Source organism: Anguilla rostrata, chromosome 11 (genome assembly GCF_018555375.3).
Source record: "Anguilla rostrata isolate EN2019 chromosome 11, ASM1855537v3, whole genome shotgun sequence".
Lineage (NCBI taxonomy): Eukaryota > Metazoa > Chordata > Actinopteri > Anguilliformes > Anguillidae > Anguilla > Anguilla rostrata.
This window is the reverse complement of record NC_057943.1, coordinates 23,174,085-23,194,931: the sequence shown is the minus strand read 5'-3', so window position 1 is coordinate 23,194,931 and position 20,847 is coordinate 23,174,085. Positions and strand designations below refer to the sequence as shown.

The 20,847-nt window shown below is 52.9% G+C and overlaps 1 protein-coding gene across 1 annotated transcript in view; it reads left to right on the top strand.

Moving 5' to 3' along the window:
* Positions 1-20,847, top strand: part of plxna2 (plexin A2) — a 213,662-nt gene that overhangs the window by 70,514 nt on the left and 122,301 nt on the right. The window contains exon 4 of the mRNA XM_064298828.1: positions 14,972-15,106. Within this exon, the coding sequence (XP_064154898.1) occupies positions 14,972-15,106 (135 nt within the window). The remainder of the gene's footprint in view (positions 1-14,971; positions 15,107-20,847) is intronic.

The window sequence follows — 20,847 nt, the reverse complement described above, 5'->3', positions numbered from 1 at the left end:
CTCTCTCTCTCTCTCTCTCTCTCCCTCTCTCGTCTCTCTCTCTCTCTCTCTCCCTCTCCCTCCTCCTCTCTTCTCTCTCTCCCTCCCTCTCCCTCTCCCTCTCCCCCTCTCTCTCTCTCTCTCCCCCTCCCTCTCTCTCTCTTATACAATGCCATTAAATGTGTTGACAGAAATATGTGCCTGACTGCATTCTTGTCCAAGGGTCGTGTTTGTCTTCCGTTTTGTTTTGCGGTTCTAAAAACCCCCCGCGAGTCCCGTTGTGGGTCCGGTCTTCAAATCTGCTTCCTGTTTCACAGTCATCATACCACCCCCCCCACCCCACCCCCCACCCTGCCGGTGAAAGACACACTTCCCCAGCCTTCCCCAGGTCGAGTGATGTAACTTCCCCCTCCACGTGACCCTCCTCATTGCTGTGGTCAGCGCGGAGGTCGAAATCGGGGGGTTCGGTTTGCACATGTTTATTTATTCATGCCCCGCCCCGCCCCCGCCCCATCCCTTGCGTCGCCAGGAGAACGGCATAATAGCATGGCATTATCCCTTGATGGAAGTGCATAATGACCTACTGTAAGACGAGGGAATGCAAATTCACTTAATTGAATTTATTGTCCTGTCACCCTTGCTTGAGAAGAGGGGCTCTTTCTTGTCGGAGGCTGTTTGCGCTCCGATTGTTCCTGGCGCACTGCGTCACCCCATTTCCATTAAGGAAGTGGCCGTCTCTCCTCACTTGAGAAGGCCTGCGTGAGTCTGATTCACATGATGAACGCGCGCGCATCAGAGCCTCTCAGATAACGGCTGTTTTGTCGCACGGCGAAGGAAATGTCCACGCCGCCCCTGATAACCCATTTTCACACAGTTTGGCTCGCGAGGTCATTCGCTTGTCGATCCGCGTTTCTTCCCTGCGTGCGGGCGTGCGTGTGCGTGTGTTCGGATGCGAGTGTCTGTGTGTGTGTGTGTGTGCGCACGCATGCGTGCATGCATATGTATTTGATTTTCCCCTCAGTCCTTTAGGGAGAAGGGGGATCTACAGCTGGCATTTAAGACTGCGTGTGTTCGTGTCATTGCATTAGCCTGCTTGATAGGGAAGTAATGCCTGTTTCATTACATCCACTGATAAGATCGGGGCCATGCTTGAACAGGCTTCTTCAGGAGGTTCTCATCTTTAAGCCATCGTTAGACAGGGATGCCTGCGGAATCAGGACCTGGAGACTGGTATGTGTCAGAGCACTCGCACACGCACACACACGCACACACGCACACACACGCACACACACACAAATTGGCATAGAAGCATGCAAGCAGACTCACCGAAAGATATGATTCGGAACACGTGCATAGGGCTCAGGTCTAAGCACATGCAGACAGTGCCCTTAATGCACGTTTTGTACAAGAGAACGAGCAGCTTATAGCAGCTTGAGAAATAGTACATGCAGAAGCACAGGAGATACGCGCTTCGGTGGCTCGGAGGGTCTGGGCCCTGGAGTGTGCAGTGGACTGAAGTCCGGGGCACGTGTCTGTGCCCAGTGCGTTCACAGATGAACTGCATTAATGCAGATGCATCGCGTCTATGCTGCGCTAACCCCCAAAAACACATACATTTCAGCACGAGCGTGCGTGACTTCAAATCAGGTCTAGGAAAAAGAAGGACAGGCAATTAAACAGATAGGACCTGCGTCTTGTTTAACCCTCTAAGAAGACATTGGATATTGCTGTTGCCACCTGAAACTGATAGAAATGGATAGAAAGCTATCTTAGAACTGGGGGGGAGGGGGTGCGTGCGCATTTACATGCAAACACACCACGGCCTGACGTCCCGATCGATCCTCACTGTCCCCCGGGGGAAGAGCGTAAAACCCTTCCTCAGACAGAAGACACCTCTGTTAGCGTGCGACGCCCAGGAAGTGGGGTGGGTTGCGGCTGGCTCGCCGCCAGAACATCCCAGCATCCCTTTCTCCCGCCCTTAAAGGGGCAGGGGCTCCCTTCAGCCCAGAGACTGTGAGCTGACCTTAAGAGTATCGGGCCGGCTTCCCGGTCCTCTCAAAGCGGGCGGGACCAGGAGCCCGTGAGCCAGCGCTCTGCAGTGACCTCACTGCCCTGCTGGGGCACAGGCATGTCCTGTTGGCTGAAGACCTCGTTCCCAATTTACAAACTGTCCATTAAACGCATTTAAAGTGCAAGTAATCTGATGCGCCAGGCTGGCTGGCTGGATGTCTTTTTTAGATCAGAAGGAGTCTTTCAGTGGATTCAGCTGCCCACTGAACTCTGGAGCACAGGGGCTGCCTTGTTCTCCGCCGCTGCCTTTGAAGCCGTGAAGTGTGGGTTTGTTTGTGTGTGTGTGTGTGTGTGTGTGTGTGTGTGTGTGTGTGTGCGGTTGTGTGTAAATTTGTATATATGTGTATGTGTAATTTTCTGTGTCTGTGTGTGTGTGGTGTCGGCTGCGTTGTGTGTGTTGGGTAAGGGGCTGTGAAAGGTGAAGTGGAGGTAGCTTGCGTTGAATCACGCCACCGTGAAACGCGTTCCCGGAAGAGCAATGTTTAATTAATCAAAGGCTCATTTACATAACGAGTTACATTAGGATCACCTCCCACCAACAGTGAGCTACGCAAGTCGATGGCAGGAATTTTAATATGGCGCGTCAGTGCTTTAAAGCAGCAGGTATTTTCTGGGGAGGAAGTCAGTAGGTGTAGCACTTATGGTGCACACTGCGACTCTGAAGTAGCTGATTAATGCAACTGTAAAGCTCTCCTAGCAAGGTGACAAATTTGTGTGTAATCAGCTATACCACCATTCTCTTTAATGAAGTCCTTAATCCTTCACATTGCCGTACCCTTGGAATCAGCATTCGCTAGAAACAACCTTCTGTTTCTTTTCTTGTTTCACGAAATATGGCCTAGTCTTGGACCGCTTGTTTTATTGCTCATCTCATATTAGTTGAAAGTCGTTTGTTTTACTTGTTTTATAATGGCGAATTCCCTCGGCAGATAGTTTTTTTCTGTTTGTGGCCATTGAGGAAAGAGAGGAGATTGAAGCGCTAAGCTGTAAGCCTGTTTCGGAAAGCGTGCATTTTCCTGCTTTAAGCGCGGGCTTTGGGAGTTATGCAGTTCACTTTAGGCTTTTCCCAGCTGTCCCAATAAGGATGCTAGCGTCGTGCTAGCGCTTGATGGTTAATGTTTGATATTCGTCTGTGCGTGTGTGTGTGCGTGTTTGGGGGAGTGAATGCCCAAGTTCCTATTGCGCATGTCTCCTATTAACACTCGTTGTAGCACAGAAATCCGGGGACATGAGCCTGTAAATCTGTTAATGCAAAGACTATTGATCCCTTAAGGCCGCTAACGAGCTAATTCACACATAAACATACTGTAGACACGCACACACACACACACACACACACACGCACGCACGCACACACACACACACACACACAAACACACACACACACACACACAAACACAATGGCATGCATGCACTTGCAGATGAAAACAACAGCAGTCGTTTGGGGTTTATAATAGGAATGGCTGCTAGTGAAGTGAAAATGGCAGTCAAGAAACAGTATAAATTTAAAACTCATCCATGCGATGCCCCGTTGTCATTGCAGAAGGTTATCTATTACCTTCCTCAGGGTTTATTCAGGTCAAGACTTAACAAACTACAGTAAGTTATATCCCCCCAACCCTAGCCCCTTGAACATTTAAATTAATTTCTAATGAGATTGTAATTTACTGCTTGTCCAAATTACCCATTTACATTAGTCTTTCTGTAAAGGTAAATTTCAGCCAGAAGTAGGTATGTGTGCCATTTGAACATAGTATATGATTTCTATTCAAGGACATGCCAAAAAATTGTCAGTTCTCCCCAACTAAAGGTTTACATTCTCTTTAGAGTACTGTTCCTGGGCCTTTAGAAAAACGGTTACATTTCATTCATTCATTCATTCATTCATTGATTCATTCATTCATTCTTCTTTTTGTTCGTAGAATAGTTGAAGGAACCCAATGGGGCCGTTCTTGCTGAGAGTGGGCACCAGGTTAATGAGCACTGAACACCAGCCAGTGGGGAAAAGAGCGTTCAGAGAGAAAGCGAATGGGTGTTGGGCAAACCCGGCGTTCAGGATCCACAGACGGGAGAAGCACATTTGCATTTGTAGATGCGTGTTTTTTATGGCCTCGTTTGACTGTGTGATTGACTGGAACGGGAGCGCAGGGGGGCTGGGGGAGGTTGGGGGAGGTTGCTGATAGGTGGGGAAGGCCTGCATCAGTGGGAGGGTTTGAGAGCGGTTTGTATTAGGCGCCGTGGCAATGTCGACACACTCAGGGGGCAGTGCACCGAGAGGTCCTGCTCAGCTCTTCCTGCTAGTGCTGGGGGACGGCATTGCCATGGAAACCCCTTTTCCCTCTTCTCTCTCTCTCTCTCTGTTTTACTGTCTGTGTCTCTCCCTCTCTCTCTCTCTCTCTCTCTCTCTCCCCCCCCCTCCCTCTCTACATCATATGCCAGGGCCAGGTTTGGCTATTCTGTGAATGGAGCTTTGGGAGGGTTTGGGAAGAGGGAGCCACATCACTCCACCCTTCTCCATGTTTAGAATGGGATCTTTAACCAGGACAATCCCCTCCTATTGCTATCAGCTGAGAGGGATTCGGGATAATATGTGCTTTCCCACTGTAGCGCCCCTCTCTCCCCCCCCTCTCTTCCGCTCAAATCCCGGGCGTGACAGGCCCATGCCGGGTCAGCATTATCAGATGACCGCAGGAGATGAATGGGCCCACTGCCCCCCCCTCCAAAACCGCCTCTGTCCACTGTGACCCGGCAAGACCCAGCAAAGGTTTATCTCTGCCAGCACTGCCTGTGGTCCAAGTTTTTCCCCCTTCTCTCTCTTTCTTTTTCTCTCTCTCATTCCCTCTCTCTCTTCCTCTCTCTCTCTCTCTCTCTCTCCAAAGGCTTAGTTTAAAAAAAGACCTCAAAAAAGAAAAAAAATATATAGGGATTTATTTCCCTATTGAAACTCTTTTTATAAACCCGTTCTGCCATCATTTCTGAAAGGGCTCCTGACTTTGCTTACCCTGTTTAAGACTTCAGTTTGGATTAGGTTCTGTAGGGCTGGATTAGGTTCTATAGGGCTGGATTAGGTTCCACAAAATGGCGCTCAGATGTCTTTATAAATGAGTCCCTCTCCGCATTAGCTGCCGGTGTGGGTAGTCCTGGGCGATGACAGAGACAGACGGATGGCTCCTCTACACCAGACTCACAGCTCTCCAGCTCTTCAAGGCACCAGCCCCGCTGCCAACAATTAAACACCAGCACATGCCACTAATGAGATTACATCATTGGCCAAAGTCCTGTCATTGCGCAAGCAGCCCTGCCCGTACTTCAGATGGCAAAGTCACAGCAAAGGCTTCCGCAGTAAATATCTGCCAGTGCGAACCGCGATCCGGTGGCACGGGAGGCATCTGGGCCCCATAAAGGAGCGTGGAGCAGAGGAGGACTGTGGGAGTGTGGCCAGGTCCGCAGGTTACTGCTCTTCCAAATTCTTCCTCAGCGGAGTCCTGTAGCTATTTCCATGGCCCCCAGAGCAGTGGCAGAGGTGAAGGTGAAGACGAGGAGGCGCTACGTTATGCCTTACGCCGTGCTTACCGCGCGGTCCCGGGCTGCCTGGTCCCGGCTGGCTGCCTCTCTCCCTCCTCTCTGCCCCCGAGCCTCGGCTCTCTCAGGTTCCCCAGCCGTCTGAACTCCTCCATGGGAAGGAGGCTGGGGCTTCTCATTTGTCGCCCGCTGTCAGGGTTAATAGACTGTCAGGGCTGCCGTGTATCTGAGGAGCTTTACAGATGCTTCCTTCATGAAGAGATGGTGGCAGAATATGGCCGGGGCTCTGGTGCGATGATGGATGAATCAGTGCGGCCTGGCTTTTAGAACAGTGCGCGGGTTATATCGGTGCTTTTTCAGTTGGACGTCGCTCAAACGTGCTCAGTTGTTCAGGTCTCAGTCGACTCACTAGACACGTCAGGATTGTGTGCTCATTTTTTTCCAAATGAAGCAACATCTCTCATGTCTAGGCGGGATATCGGAACAATTTTAGCTAATCCATTTCCTCTCTCTTTTATATCTTGGCTATGGTCAGTATTCAGTCAAGCATGCTTAGACTGTTTAAGTGCGTATGCAATTCAGTCAGACCTTGTATATTAACCCAGTTCCAGATCTCAGAAAAGACTACTTTCCTTACGCTATGTCGGTACGGCAACCGCTAGGTACCTATGAGCATGTGTTTTAGCGGAGTGATTGTTACCATAGATTCATTCTGATTGGTGGGTTTGCATTGATTATAATTGAGTGCTGTTTTTGCTGGAGATTCTGGCGTGCCAAACTCAGTTCAGTTCTCTCTGTAGCACAGGAGCATACTGTATCACACTGTGGGAAAATAGAACATTGTCAGTATTACATAAAAACAACTGTTTACATATCATATGGCCGGAATGTAAAAGCTTAAACTGTTTCTTCTGTCTTAAAGAGCTTTAAGGTTTGTCTGATCGAAACTGAGTAAGTCTGTTTGATGGTGATATAATGATATAATTCCCTTAAACTGGCTAAGTGTGTTTGATTCAGTCTAGGATTATATGTTCTTAATTTCACATCGCCTATTTCTTCTGGCAAGAAGCATTTCTTTCAAAGTAGAACATTGTGATTCAGGTGGTACACTTTTGAATGTTTTTTTGTTGAATTCTTGTAATTGACAACCTATTGGCATTCACTTCCACAGTAATTCTCAGGGTTTCTTGTCTTTCTCATTGCTTCTGATGTTTATGAACTTTTTTTATCCGTTAGAGGATATTAGGTATTGCTTTTGTTTTTTTCTTTATTCATTCTGCTATTAACCCATATTTTTTTCCTGATCTCTATTCATGCTTCTAATCAGTGATTTGTGTGAGTGACTACCATGAAACCGGTCCTGATTCTCCGAATGCGGGCCCTTGTCATTGAGAATGATGTCCCGGTAAATTGATGCCTGTTTGTTTTTTTTGTTTTGATATGCACCACTTGTGGACATGATTGCTCGCATTCCCGCCATTTGTCTGGTGATTAGCGTGTCGTTCGCCGCCAGCCGAACCTCAGACAAACAAACCGCGCGCCGCGGAATCCCATTTGACTCTAGTGCTCCTCATCGTCGACTGCGTTTTGCTTCTCTGTCTGTGTGTGTGTGTGTGTGTTTCTCCCATGGAGTCCTCCCTGTCAGTCACCCTCGTGGGGGTGTGGGGGTGCGGGGGTGGCGAAGCTGCGACGCGACGCGACGGGCAGCCAAGCGCTCGTCTCTCGCCGGGCTCTGATGCGGGCTGACGTGCCGGTTCTCTGCGGTTTCTCGCTAAGCAGATTTTTACATATCTTAGCCTCCCACATCTGGCCTTGAAAAGCTGCCATGTCAACAAGCAGAGATCCAGCCAACTGCTCCTGACTTAAGCTTAACGCCAGTGATCACCGGCTGACGAGAGGTGAGCCGAACCACCTCTATTCCCCTCTGTGGAAATACAGTGAGAAAACCTCACCCTGTATTTTGACAGGGGTGAGGTTTTGGGAGGTCTGGATAACGACATAAATTTGAGTCTGTGAAAAGTATATAACTGAATTAAAAGCTCGAAAGTTGACTGTTTCACCCTTTCCCCCTAATCAAACTCCCAGCCCTGTCTTTTCTGTTAGCTCACTTGGATGCTGTCCACCACACTGGCCTCATTTCACTCTTTCAGTGAGCTGCTAAATATAGCGGGTACATTGTGCTGCTCGACCGAACGTTGGTGTTTTGGGTAATTAGGGATATTTCAGGTCTAGTTTCGCTGCTAGTCCTAATCCAAGCTCTGGTTTCTATTTAAGAAAAGCTGACTCCTCTGTGCACGGGTCCCAGGGCAGCTTGGGGGGTGGGGTGGGAGTGAGCGGGAAGATAAATCAAGAGAAAGAGGAAGTGAGTGAGAGAGAAAGAGAGAGACAGAAGGAGGGAGAGAACATTATTGACGTTCAGCTAGAAACGAGGTTTCTTCCTTGAATAACTGTGCGACTGTGTGCAGCCATTTTATTTATTCTTTGGCTGTTGCAACTTCACAGCGGTCCGTCGGTTCCTTTGTTTAAGATGGTCTTGCTTTGTGCGAGTAGTTGCCATGTAAATTTTACAAAAGGCCGGGTGAACGCTGCCGGAGCCACAGGGCACAATCAATTTGCACTTTTTTTTTTGAGTCCAGCCAAAAACGTGTGGCAGCTGCTTGTTATTGACCGCCGTTGCCGGGGCGGGACTAGCGTAGCGCCGCGGCGGGCGCGGCTCCCGGCTAACGGACCGCCGCGTGTCTGCTTAACAGAAAGAAACCAACAAACACAAAAGTGGCCGTGTCCCCGCTTCCTCGCGGGGGATTATGATGCATCGCTGTAATTACGGGGCCCTGTCGATGGCGCGCGCGGCTCAGCAGGCCTCGCTGCGGGCCCCTGCGCCTTAGCGCCGATCGCGGGACCGCACCTCCGCATGCGCGGCCCTCCTGGCTCAGGGACCTGGGGCCTCCATCGAGGAAGGGGGGGGGGTGTGCAGAGTGTAGCGAGCGTTAGCACGTGCGAAGCCTGACTCTCTGTACACCAGGGGCCCTGGATGAAAGAGGAACTACTGTGGCCTCGTGAGGGGATGCAAAGTGACAAAGTCAGAAATAGAACGCAAGTGGCCTTCAGGTAGCAGCTTTAATTAGAGATGCGGGATTTTAGCTGAGCGCGCCGGCTGGGTTCAGACCGGGTACGGAGAGAGGGGGCTGAGCGCGCTCAGTCTGCATCGCAGCCAGGGGTTGAATCACCCTCAGGATGAAGGTGGGTGGAGAGCTTGCAGTTTGGATGGGAGGTTGTTGAACTAATTACCGCATTGCAAACCTACGCGAAAGCTTTCTGTTTTATACTGAGAGCAGTTTGTGTTTGAGTGTTTACGATCGGTAATCTGTTTGTGATAGGTGGCAATTACCTGCCTTAGCGGCTGTGGTTGAGCGTGTCCTTTGTGTGTACAACAGTTCTGTTTGAAAACGTGGCATAAACCCAACATCCTAATTGTTATTAAAGGTTTAGTAAGACTTTGTTCCCAGTTGTGTCTCTGTAATTAGGAATATTTCACTTGATAAAACTAGATTTTAAGTTATTAGTTTTAGATGTGTATTATCTCCAGACTGCAAATAAGCGATTACACAATGATGTACTGCATGTAATAATAGTATTGTCAAATACAGAATTATATAATCGTGTGCTGTTATATTGTATTTGACAATGTCTGTGGGGGACAGATGGAGTGCAGCTGTGGAACAGTGAATATCACCGTACCGAAGCTTTGAGATAAAGCGCTCCAGTCCTCCTTGTTTTGGTGTGTGTTTTTTTCAAACAGCTAATATTGACGTGTGACACACAAAAATCTGTTTATTGACATCTTCTCACAACTTGTGAGAATTGTCTAATCTTGATGCCTGCACAGTGATACCAGGCTGCGGAGTCAACAACAAAAGAATCTCTTGTTTTCTGGAGGGGGGGGGTGGGGGGGGAGACATAAAATCAAAGCAAACCTCCCCCGTCGATCTCCCAGCAATCCCCGCTGCCTCGCGGTATCATACACACGGGGCAGAAAAAAAGCTCTTTATTTGGGCTGAGGTGTTTGGCGATAGAAAGTGACACCGCACGCGCGCGCGTGTGGCTTAGCGTGGTTACCCCGGCGCTGGGGGAGCTCCTGGTCTTGTGCGAGAGGAATAGAACAAAGGGCGTGCGCTTCACCGAGGGGGAGCCGTCGCAGAGAGAGCACGCCTTCATAGACCACGCTGACACGAGAGTTCTGCCGGCTGACATAAGTGATGGATTAGCCGTGTTATCCAGGTAAAGAGAAAATTCTCCCGCTGCTCAGATACCCCCCCCCCCTCAACAAAAAAAGAAAAAAAGGAGCATTGGGAGTCTTGGGGGGGGGGGGTGTCAGAGGGAAAATGAAGTTCGGAGAGGCCTAGCAGGAACACGCTGTTCCCGGCCCCGTCTCGGGCCGGAGAAATTGATCCATCGGATGGCGGGCAGAGGGAAGCAGGGGGATGAAGTGCCGCCGTTCTGGACGGGGGAGTTTGGGCGCGGCGGAGGCGGCGGCGGTGTCTGTGACCGCGGCGCGGCGGTGATGAATCTCCCGTCTCGGCGACGCGATTATCTGGGAGATGAGATCGGCGGGAGTGCTGACCCTGAATCGCGCGGCTCACCTGCCGCCGTATTTATCTCCCTCCCCCGCCTCATCCGTCTCGGGGGGGCGCGGATGGAGCCGTCAGCGCGCCTCCCGGGTCGGGACACCACCCCGCCCGTCCCGCCGCGGGTGGCCCCCGTGTTCCAGAGCAGCAGGCGTGTGCACGCTCACCGAAAAGAAGCAGAAAACAGCCGCGTTCACGTCCATGCCTGTGCTGGTCAGCCGATGGTCCTGCCACACACGAGCAAGCTGTGTGTGTGAAACAGAGGTGCAGATTAGACCTCGTGCCTCGAGTCTCTCTGTCGTCTTTTTGTCTTGGTGTCCCATACGTGCAGAAGCACGGGCTTAATGACTGTTTCGGCAGTGCTGCCATTTCCCCTCGTTCCCTGTTCCTCGGGTCGGCCTGGATAAACCGCGATTGTTGACCGTTTACGGTCGGCGGGTGACTCGCTCCGCGGCCCGGCCTCGGGCTGGGTCACGGAGGGGGGGCGCGGGCTTTTGTGGGATCTAATCCGCCGGGTCCGCCACCGGCCCCCACTCGCAGACTCACGGCCCCCTCTCCGCAGGCACAGGCCCCACGTCCCACAGGCCCCTCTCCGCACAGGCCCCATCCGCAGCTCCGGCCCCCTCTCCGCAGGCACCGCCCCCACTCCCTCGGCCCCCACTCCGCAGGCTCACGGCCCCCAGCTCACGGATCGCGAAAGCCTCGAACTGGCCCCTATCACAGCCCACACGTGAAGCACTTACAGAACGGCCATTGATAGCCCAGGACAGCACCTCGTCAATCCAGCCACGCCCTCTCTCTCCCACGCCTCCCTCCGCCTCGCCCCCTCTCCGACTGTCCCCCACTCGCAGGCCACGGCGCTCCGAACGGCTCGGCCCCTCTCGCCCGGCCCCTCCGCAGGCCGCCTCCCACACAGCCCCCATCTCCGCAACGCCCCTTGCCCACGGCCCCCACTCGCAGCCACGGCCCCCCTCCGCACACGGCCCCCACTCCGCACACGGCCCCCACTCCGCAGGCACACGGCCCCCACTCCGCACACGGCCCCCACTCCGCACACGGCCCCCACTCCGCACACGGCCCCCACTCCGCAGGCACGGCCCCACTCCGCACACGGCCCCACTCCAGCAGGCTCACGGCCCTACTCGCAGTGGCCCCCTCGCACACGGCCTCCCGTCAGGCACGCGACCCCCACTCCGCTTCGCCCTGGTGTCCTAAATATACACTCACGTAAACACCGCGGTTCATTCGGAAATCCAGCCAATGGCATCTCTCGCAGCGTCGTTAGGACCGCCTCTTCTTCCCAGGTAGAAGATGAAACGTCTGCAGTGTCAAATGTTTGAAGGGTAAAAGACAAATTGCATGTTTGGCATATTAATATCACGAGTTTTTATGGCTTTTTGTTTAAAGTCTTTAATTAAAAGATTTAGAGCAAACAGAAACGTCGCTGATAGCCCGGAGATATTTTCCGGTGTCTGGGAGAGATAAAGGGCGCGTCTCGGCTGCGGGGAACGCTCTATAAATGGAAGAGCAGCCTCACCGCCGCTGCTCAGCCGCCAACGAGCCGCTCTTCTGCGCTTGTGAGCTCCCGTCTGACAGGGAAACGCAGACCTGTTCACGCCGCTCGCTGGTTACGGCTGCGTCTGATGCTGCTGCAGCGGTTACGCGCTGCGTGGAACGATGTTCTTCGGTTGGTTCAGCTGTTTGGTGACTATTTGCAGCGCCGTGGCCTACGGTTCATCACTATCTCCAGGCAACAGCGTCCTCTGTAGAGCCCGGAGTTTGTATTCCTTGCACTTCTAAATGTATTCAGGTCCTCCCCTCTACAATTAACTTTATATACACATGCTCACACAGACACACACACACACACACACACACATTCAAACACACACACACACACACACACATGCATGCACGCATTCACATGCAAACACGCACACGTACACACACACATACAAGCACACACACACACACGCATGCATGCATGCACTCACATACAAACACACACACACACACACACACACACACAAGCACACACACACACTCGCTCAGGGAGTGGTTTTCCGGCGGTCTGTATTTCAGCACGGTGGGCCTCCTCACGCTCGTCTCCCCTACACGCTCCGAGCAGAGCGGCGGCCCTGCCGGCGAGGGCCTGGCGAGCCTGCGAGGCTCCGGCTGCTCCAGAGGGGGCGTGAGTGAGCGGGGAGCGGGGGGGACTCCCCTCCAAGCGGGGGGGTGGAGGAGCGCACCCTCATGTCTCCTCCGTCTGTTTCCCCCTCTCCCATCGGGGCGCACCCCGGTTTGCCTTTGTAACCATCTCCTGTTATTGGGGTTAAACCGCGTGTGACCGGACCCTGGAGGAATTGCGAGGAAGGGTCCCCTGAGGGGGTGTCTGTACGGCCGGAGAGCTGTCCATCATGCGGGTGCTGACTCGACTGACTTTGTTCGAAGCGTATTAAGGAAATACTGCATTCCTCCTCGCTGGGCACGTGTGCAGGACTGCCATTGCCATGGCGTCTGAGCCTTAATCCCTTTCTGCCCCCGTCCCTCCCACTCGTGTGCATGGACACTGGTCTGTGCGCCCCCTGGTGGCCTGTGTTTGTGGGTGGGGGGTACGGCTGTGTCAGCCGTCGGTGTGCTTCCCGGTGTTGCTCGGCTTAATGGAGAAGCTGTGTCCCAGCGGCCTCCTGGGTACTAACGTTCTCACCCACCGGCTGAATGACTCAGGGTTCGATGGACAGAATGGGGTTAAACATTGGGCTGGCAGAAGTGAGCCCCTCCGTGAGGAAACCGCATGGCTGGTGGGGGAGACCCCACAGTGGAACTCCAGAGACGTTAGAGACACGCTCAAAACAGCTCGGCTGACTGTGCTAGGTCACGCCCCCCCGTGTCTCCATGAACAGGAATCGTTTGGTAAACGGCTCAAAGGGCAGGAGTGCGGCATGTGTGCGGGGGCTGGGGCCCCGTGAGGAGTTTGGAACCCGGCTCCGACCTTTCCCGGCTCCGGAGTTTGGTTTTAGTGGCGCTCGGCACACAGGAGCCCCTGCCTGAGCCAGTGAGCCAGGGCTTTAATGGGAAAGCCAGCTGGGTGAGTGACAGGCCCCAGGGGGCGGGGCATCAGCGCTAATGCAGATCCCATTATCTGTGCGGCTCCTGTGCAGGGACCGCAGGCAGAGGGGCGGGAGGGAGGCCAGGTCCTCTTCTGGCTCGATGTTAAACATGCCTGGTGAACTAATAATGTAAGGAGAAGGGCTTAGAGAAGAGCCTTTAACATTGCACTGCTGCATGTTTCTGAAAAGGTGGAGGTTAGGGGAGGCCAGGCTGTCCCTCCTGGGACCGGGGCACAGGGGGAGGGGCGTTATTTGGGGCTCTTGGCAGGAGTGGGGGAGTTGAGAGAAACGGGAGGAGGGAAGTGTGTCCTTAAGTGCTCTCTTGGGACAAGCGCAGTGTGTTTGGAGAACCTTCCGGCAGGTTGGGTTTCAGATACAGATCAGAGGCAGATAAACCCTTGCACTCTACAGGGAACATCATTGTCCTGTAGCGATCCCATGTGTTACCTGTAGCCTGCATGGGAGTGGACAAGGCTTCCCCCAGAGACACACGCGGTCATGTTCAATTCACGTTCAGCATTTTTCTGCATAAGCTGCTGCCATTTGGTTTGACATGGTTTATGTATGAACATATTCAGCTGCTTCTGCGCTCTGTTCCATGCCAAAATGTCACTGAGTTTAAATGAATATCCCTTCCCCCCCCACTCATATCCAGTCATCAAAACCATATGTTTTTCACATAGTCGCGCATACGCTTGCTTATGCTGTTGGACAAACATGTGAGCGGTAATGATGCTGGAGAGACCCCACTACCACCCCCCCGCACCCCCCATCTCTCCAAACTCCCCATTGCCACACATTTCATCAAGCCTTCAAAGTTTAGCCTGGGGCATTGTTTTGACTTCCTTTCACCTCTGCTCCCGGGGTCTCCCCCCGGATCGAGACGACGGCGTGACCTTGAGCCGACCTCCCGGAGCTGCATTCAGGGCACGGGCCCTGCTTTGTGGCCCCAGTCCCAGGAGCGGACAGGGAGGGGGGGGGCGGGACGATAAAGCCGTCACTCTGCTACGTGCCCGGCCTGCAGACCGAGGGCCGTGATGTCACCCTCACGCGAGTGAGCGCGCGGCGCGCTGCCTTCCCGCTGCCTTCCCAGGGACGGGAGCCGCGAACGAGAGGCACTGGGTTTACCGGTGCTGCCAGAGGTTACGGCAGACCGAGTTACGGCAAAGTTATTAGGCTGGCAGTAACTGACGCGTGCGCTAACGCGGAGCAACTGAACGAGCGAGCAGACAGGAGACCCTCGCAGCCTGGGTCTGTACTGCAGCCATGGCTCTCTCTCTAATGGACTGTTATATCAGCTTGGCTATCGAGGCAGGGAGTCCGGGCTCTGGCTTGTGAGAGAGTCCGGGGACTCTTTTGAGCCATGGAGCACCTGGACTTCTCTTTGACTTTGTTTTCCAAGAACAACTGGGTCACTGGTTAATGTGCTTCACAGGCAGAAGTCAACATGCACAGAGTATTCTCGGCTGAGTATAGCCCTGGTGTGGGAGGATATGGAGGATCACAGGTAGCCATGAATCAAGCCAGTTCAGTAGGGAATTGAGGATGTCTGTATTCTGACCAATTTTTCTCTCTCTCTCTCTCTCTCTTCCACTCTTTTCTTCTGCTTTCTCCCACTCTTCCCTCCCTTGCTCCTCCTTTCCTCTCTTCTCTCCCTCCCCTCAGATTCGGGTGGACGGGCCTCCCCATGGCGGGGTGCAGTATGAGACGCTGTCGGTCACTAAGGACAGCAGCCCCATCCTGCGGGACATGGCCTTCTCGCTGGACGGGAACTTCCTCTACGTCATGTCCGAGAGACAGGTGAGTGCGGCGGCGTGGCGGGAACGCGCGTAGCGCGCGTCAAATGCGGAAACCATGGAAACTGCAGCGCCAGGCACACGCTGACGGGCTCCAGCAGTGCTGTTCTCTCTTGCCCTTGAAGAGCTGCAGGATGGCAGGTTTTACTTCTCAGCAGCCAGTTGAGGCGAGTTGACTGTGTAACCAACTGTTTTAATTGATCGATTAAGTCCTGGCTAACAGCAAAATCCTGCCCAGCCTGAGGTCCTCCAAGGGCACAAGCTGACTCCCCTGTCCTACAGTGTCCACAGCTGTGCACTGAATCAGAGTTTTGCAAACGACTCATCTAATTGTTGTGCTTCACGTCTCAGTGTAGCCGTAACCCTCCCCCCCCCTTTGGGACCATAAATAATATCAGCGGCAGGTGACGTGAAAAGAATGGACGGCACATGGTCTGGTTAATGAAAGAGAGGGACGGAGGCGCGGGGAAGGGACGGGGGGCACCGCCGGTGTCTGCGGAGAAAGAGTGATGGGGAGAAGGACAGCTGCAGACGGAGAGGGGACCGAGCGCAAGGTCACTCCGACGCACTTATAATGAGGTGGCAGAGCAGGCGGCCCCGGATAGCCGTCAGAGATCATCATATTAAAATCAGACGGGGCGGCAGGGGGGCCGGGACAAAGGGCCCGTGATGGAGAGTTGTCCCGCAAAGTGATGAATGACCGCTCTCCCTTTTTCCCCCCGTGTTTTTACAACTCTGTTCGCCCCGACCGCAAAACAGTGAGGGGTCAGAAGGGCGGACAGTTTGGGGATTTGGGGTTTGCATGCGAGGCGGGGTGTGGCTTAGAGCAGAGGGCTAATGGGGGTTTCGGAGGGGTTGGGGGGTTGGGGGTATTGCCGTTCCTACCTCTTGTGTGTCTGTGGGGCGTCTGGTATCTGTGTAGGGCCAAGAGCCGTGGCACCGTTGGAAAAACAGACACGCGCTAACTCTGACAGTCTCATTGGGCTGGGCTCACTCCGTGCTTAAACAGTGTTTGCGGCGGGAGTGTGTGTGTGGCAGGTAATTACAGTTTTACTGCAGAGCTCCCCTGTTTGAACGGGCGAAACATGAGAACATAATAATATGTAGTGACCAGAACAAGCCGGTGGCCTGTACACCGGGCGGCTGGCTGACAGCAGCTTTCCAGGATGAAGGCTTTGCGCTTAACAGATTTGTAGCGCTACAGAAGCAAGAAGCAGGTGATTTACTGCATCATTGGTGCTGTTGAGCTGAGGGATGGAGCATTCCTTGACTGACAGCCTTTCTTGTTATCTTTTGATAGGCATGCCTCTCAAAATTGATTGATTTTGGTCAGTGGCTGTTCAAAAAAAAAAAATCTGGTATGTACTCAAAGGTAGAGGATTCACACCACTCTAGTCTGCTCCATGTTCATCTGTCCGAGAGGTTAGCTGGCTGACCAACTGGCATACAGGCCATCAACCACTTGGTTTAGCATTCGCCTACAATGTCTGGTGAATCTATATCACAGTTTGGCCTTGAACACTCCAGGATTTCTCACCCCCTCTGTGAATGTATAATGAGAACTAACTTGCCGGAGGAGGGAAGGTCTGCCATCACAGTGGTTGAGCCCCATACACAGCATGTACACTTCATTTCAAATAAACCCCATTAAATTACCATTAAAAAAACCCCAGCACCCTAGGGGGAAAGATAGCACTCTTTCATTGTATGGATTTAAGAACGATCGGGATGTATAACCATGTTAACTGTTGCCTGATAGATAAAGCAATGTTTAATCTTGCAGAAATGCAGTGCGCCATACTGCTGATCTGGTGTGGGACAGAGCGTTCCAGCAGCACATTAAAGCACAGGCAGCAGGATGAATTGGTTCTCTTCAATTTTGACCGGTTTCAAAGAGAAAGATAGGAAGCGATGCTGGACATTTACTCAAACTGATATACAGTATGCATGCTATGCTATATATCATATACACATGCTATGCTGATAAATAGTCTGTTAGCCATCGCCTGCCTTTGGGTTTCCTTTTTTGCCAGTGCACAGGCCTCGACGCAGCCATTGTTGTGGCCATTGCTATTCATGAGGTCCAGTGTTGGTGTAGAAGCAACAAGCGCATGCCGCCTCTTTTGAGTCAATACTGCACATTTTGGCGTCTCTCTCTCTCTCTCTCTCTCTCTCTCTCTCTCTCCCTCTCTGTTTCACACTCTCTTGTTCTCTCTCTCTCTCTCTCTCTCTCTCTCTCTCTCCCCCCCTCTGTTTCTCACTCTCGCTCATTCTCTCTCTCGCTCTCTCTCTCTCTCTCTCTCTCTCTCTATCTCTCTCCCCACCTCTCTGTTTCTCACTCTCGCTCATTCTCTCTCTCGCTGTCCCTCTCTCTCTCTCGCTCGCCCTCCCTCTCCGCAGCGCAGGCCGCGGCTCTCCTCTCCATAATAGGATTAAAATGCCGTACAGTGAAAGGCACTTGCCAGAGCCTTCGCTGTCATTTAACTGTCTCCCCCAGCCCTGTTATCTTGGACTTAATGGGGAGAAAGGGAAAAGGAGCGCAGTGCAGTTTGGATTCCTTCTTTGTTGTATCTGCTATCCAATCGAAACCAAGTGGGGCTTGAGATTCCAGATATCATCTAACTGCCGCTGTAAATATGGGCTGCGCGCTACAGACGTCCACAAGAGTTACATTGGGAAAAAAAGACATATATCATTTATGGGAAGGGTCATGGTTGGGGGAAGATAAAAATATACAGCCAAGGGCAAATGCCTCCAAACCCTCACGTGTGCAGTACAATGCAATCGACCCTGCAAAGGAAAGCCATGCGCAACAGGTCCCAGTAACCCAGCGGTGCTGTGGCTGGATGGGTCTGAACAGCAGCAGCATGGGCGTCCCGTGGCGTGGTGCCGTCTCTGCTCCTGCCTCCTCGTCTTCTCCCAGCCCGGCGGCTCACGGGAGATCCCACATCATTTATTCACAGCACCCATTACGCATTTAGGCGAGACAAGGTTACTCCCACCAGTCACAGAATCCTGCCCAAATCCTTTTAATTGCCAGGTCTTTATGGGTTCAAACCCATTACTCGGCAGGACCATCATTTTGGTTTTTTACACCCCCCCCCCCGCACGCTCTACCCCACTGTGCTCCTATCCCCAGCTGTGTGACGGGAATGTGGGGAGAGAAAGGAACACGGCTGGGCAGTGTGCTCTCGTATTCCCATAGTTACCAGCGAAGGGGGTGGGGGGGGGGGGGGGTGTGCAGTGGGTGCTGCGTGTGCCTGAGAGGGAGAAAAAAACGTGAATTTTCAGATATGAACAAAGGAGAAATGATGGCAAATTAAGAGCGGAGCGCGGACAGATTTGGCTCCAGTTGCGTTTCCCCCTCAGAATAACAATGAGGCTGTGTGTGCGGAGCGTGCGGCAGCACGGCGCGGTGAGGGAGCCGCGGTGAGGAGGCTGCTCTCTCTGAAGCGCTCAGACCCGCTGTACCGCACCGCCACGGGGAGGCCGGGCCCACGGCTAACGGTCCGGTGTGCAGGGAAGCGCAGGGCATTATAAGCACAGACATGCAGTACAGCCAGCTGCACACGTCCACTGTCTGAGACACACGCACACACACACGTGCATAACCACACGCGCACACACACACGCGCACACACTCTCTACCTCTTCGCACAAAGACAGCTGCACTGGAATTCAGGAGACTGCCTTCATTGACACAAACCGCTAACACACACGCACACACACGCACACACACGCACTTATGTTCTCACACACACACACACACACATTCCCAATGCGGAAGCGCCTTCATTAGCATAGTCTTGGGGTTTTTATCAGTTGAAGTGTGGAACCCGCCCTCCCGTTGTGATTCGGCGCCTGTAATATCCTGCGTATCAGTGATCCAGTGAGATCCGTTCAGTGTGATGCATCGCACTGGAACTGATGGAAGTGCTGGCTGAATGCAGTCCGCTTTTCACCGGAGAATCCGCAGCTTTCCGGCAGACAAAAGAGCCCGCAGTCTGGAGAGCCCTGCATCGTTATCGCCTGAGCAGAGAGCTTAGCCCGGCATCACCCCGGTGTTTCTCTTCCTCAAATTTGGAATGCTCAGTCATATGTTCAGCGCTGTCCCGTGGCTGTCAGAGAGCGTGAACGAGCACCACAGGCTTCCAAAGCTACCGGCCCGCTGTCCCTCTGCAGTTCACCCCCGAGCCGCTCTGTCATTGGGCGAGAGTAGAGTCAGCCGTGCCCTGCTAGCTGAAGCAGAGCACAGGAATGATGTATCAGCCCTGCTGAATTTAACCCTCTCTCTCTGGCTGAAGCTGTGGCCCAGTTCCTATTCCCCACGCAGTCGGGATTCGCGTCTGCCCCGCGGCGCGTCTGCGCATCAGATTACAGCTTAAACTGGACATTTAGCCTGGAAGGTCAGGCTTGCGCCAGCACAGTGGAATAATTAGCTATAACAGCTGCATATTATTTCCAGCATGTGCTGTATGTGTTAAATCGTTAATTATTCAAGTCCAGCACCTTGGGTTCAACGGCAGCAGCTATTTTGTCCCTCCTAAGACGGTAGCACATCCTCAGGTCCTCTCTCATTACTTGTGGGTCAGTGGCCCTCACTGCTGCCGTCAGGATCGGTTGGAATGTGAGGAAGTTCTCCCGTCGATTTTAAACGGTGTGTGAGTGCAGAGCGGGGCTGTGTATTTAGCTTTTGAAGCTCTGTCTGCAGTATCTCCTCTCAGACGCTTCCAGAGTGTTCCGTGTCTGAAGGCCCTCTGAGACTATTTATAAACCCGTAATAGCACGTTAGCGGTAGCCGGAGAGAGCGCTGGAGCCCGGTGCGCAGAGAAGGAGGTCAGGGCGGTTAAAGACCCGTGTATTCAACAGAGAAACACCAGTCCGGGCAGTCATTTCTGTAAGATCCAGGCCTGTGTGTGTGTGTGTGTGTTTGCGTCTGTGTGCTTGTGCACCTGTGTGAATGTGTACGTGTCTGTGCGTGTGTGTGTGTGGGGAGGAGGTGAGGGGAGGGGGATCCTAGGCTGTGCAAATGAAACAGTCCCTGCTCAAGAAGGAAAGCCTCTCCCTCTATTTGATTTTCTTTACTGTGCCGCCATTCGTTGTTTGCACATTCTCTTTCGTCAAGATTCGCTGCACCTGGTCAGAGGAAGTCAGACAGCCTGGCTCAGCTTTCACCTGTCCACACCTGGCAAACACCCCACCATTTATGCGCTACACTAACACACACTTTGGGGCAGAACACACAACAGGCACAGAGACACGTGCAGCAGTTCCCTGGGTAACGTCACTGCAGTCCACATGCAAAGCGTCACGTCAGCCGGTGGGCAGAAACTCACCTGCCATGCAAATGCAGCCGCCCAGCCTCTGCCTGTCCCTCTCCGCGCTCGCTTCATTTCACCTGGTCACTGTTTGCTTTTCACGCTGCCGTGGGAATGGCGGTGGAGTCGATCGGGTGGGGCTGTGGCTTTGCGGGTTTGTTTCTCGTTTCACCGGCTCCCCAGATGGGGAAAGCAGACGGGCGGCTGCAGGTTTCAAGCCTCTGGACCACAGCGTGCTGTGCCCTCCTTTCGCCTGCTCTGCCCGGTGTCTTCTGCTGTATTCAAACTCTGTTGCCACAGCTACCATTGTTGAATTTGGCAAACATTTGTGTGATCAAGTTGAAAAGGTTTTCAGTGGTTTGTCACCCTGGGTACAACCATTGTTCTGAAATTATATTGAACACACCTGGTGCTACTTCACTTTGTT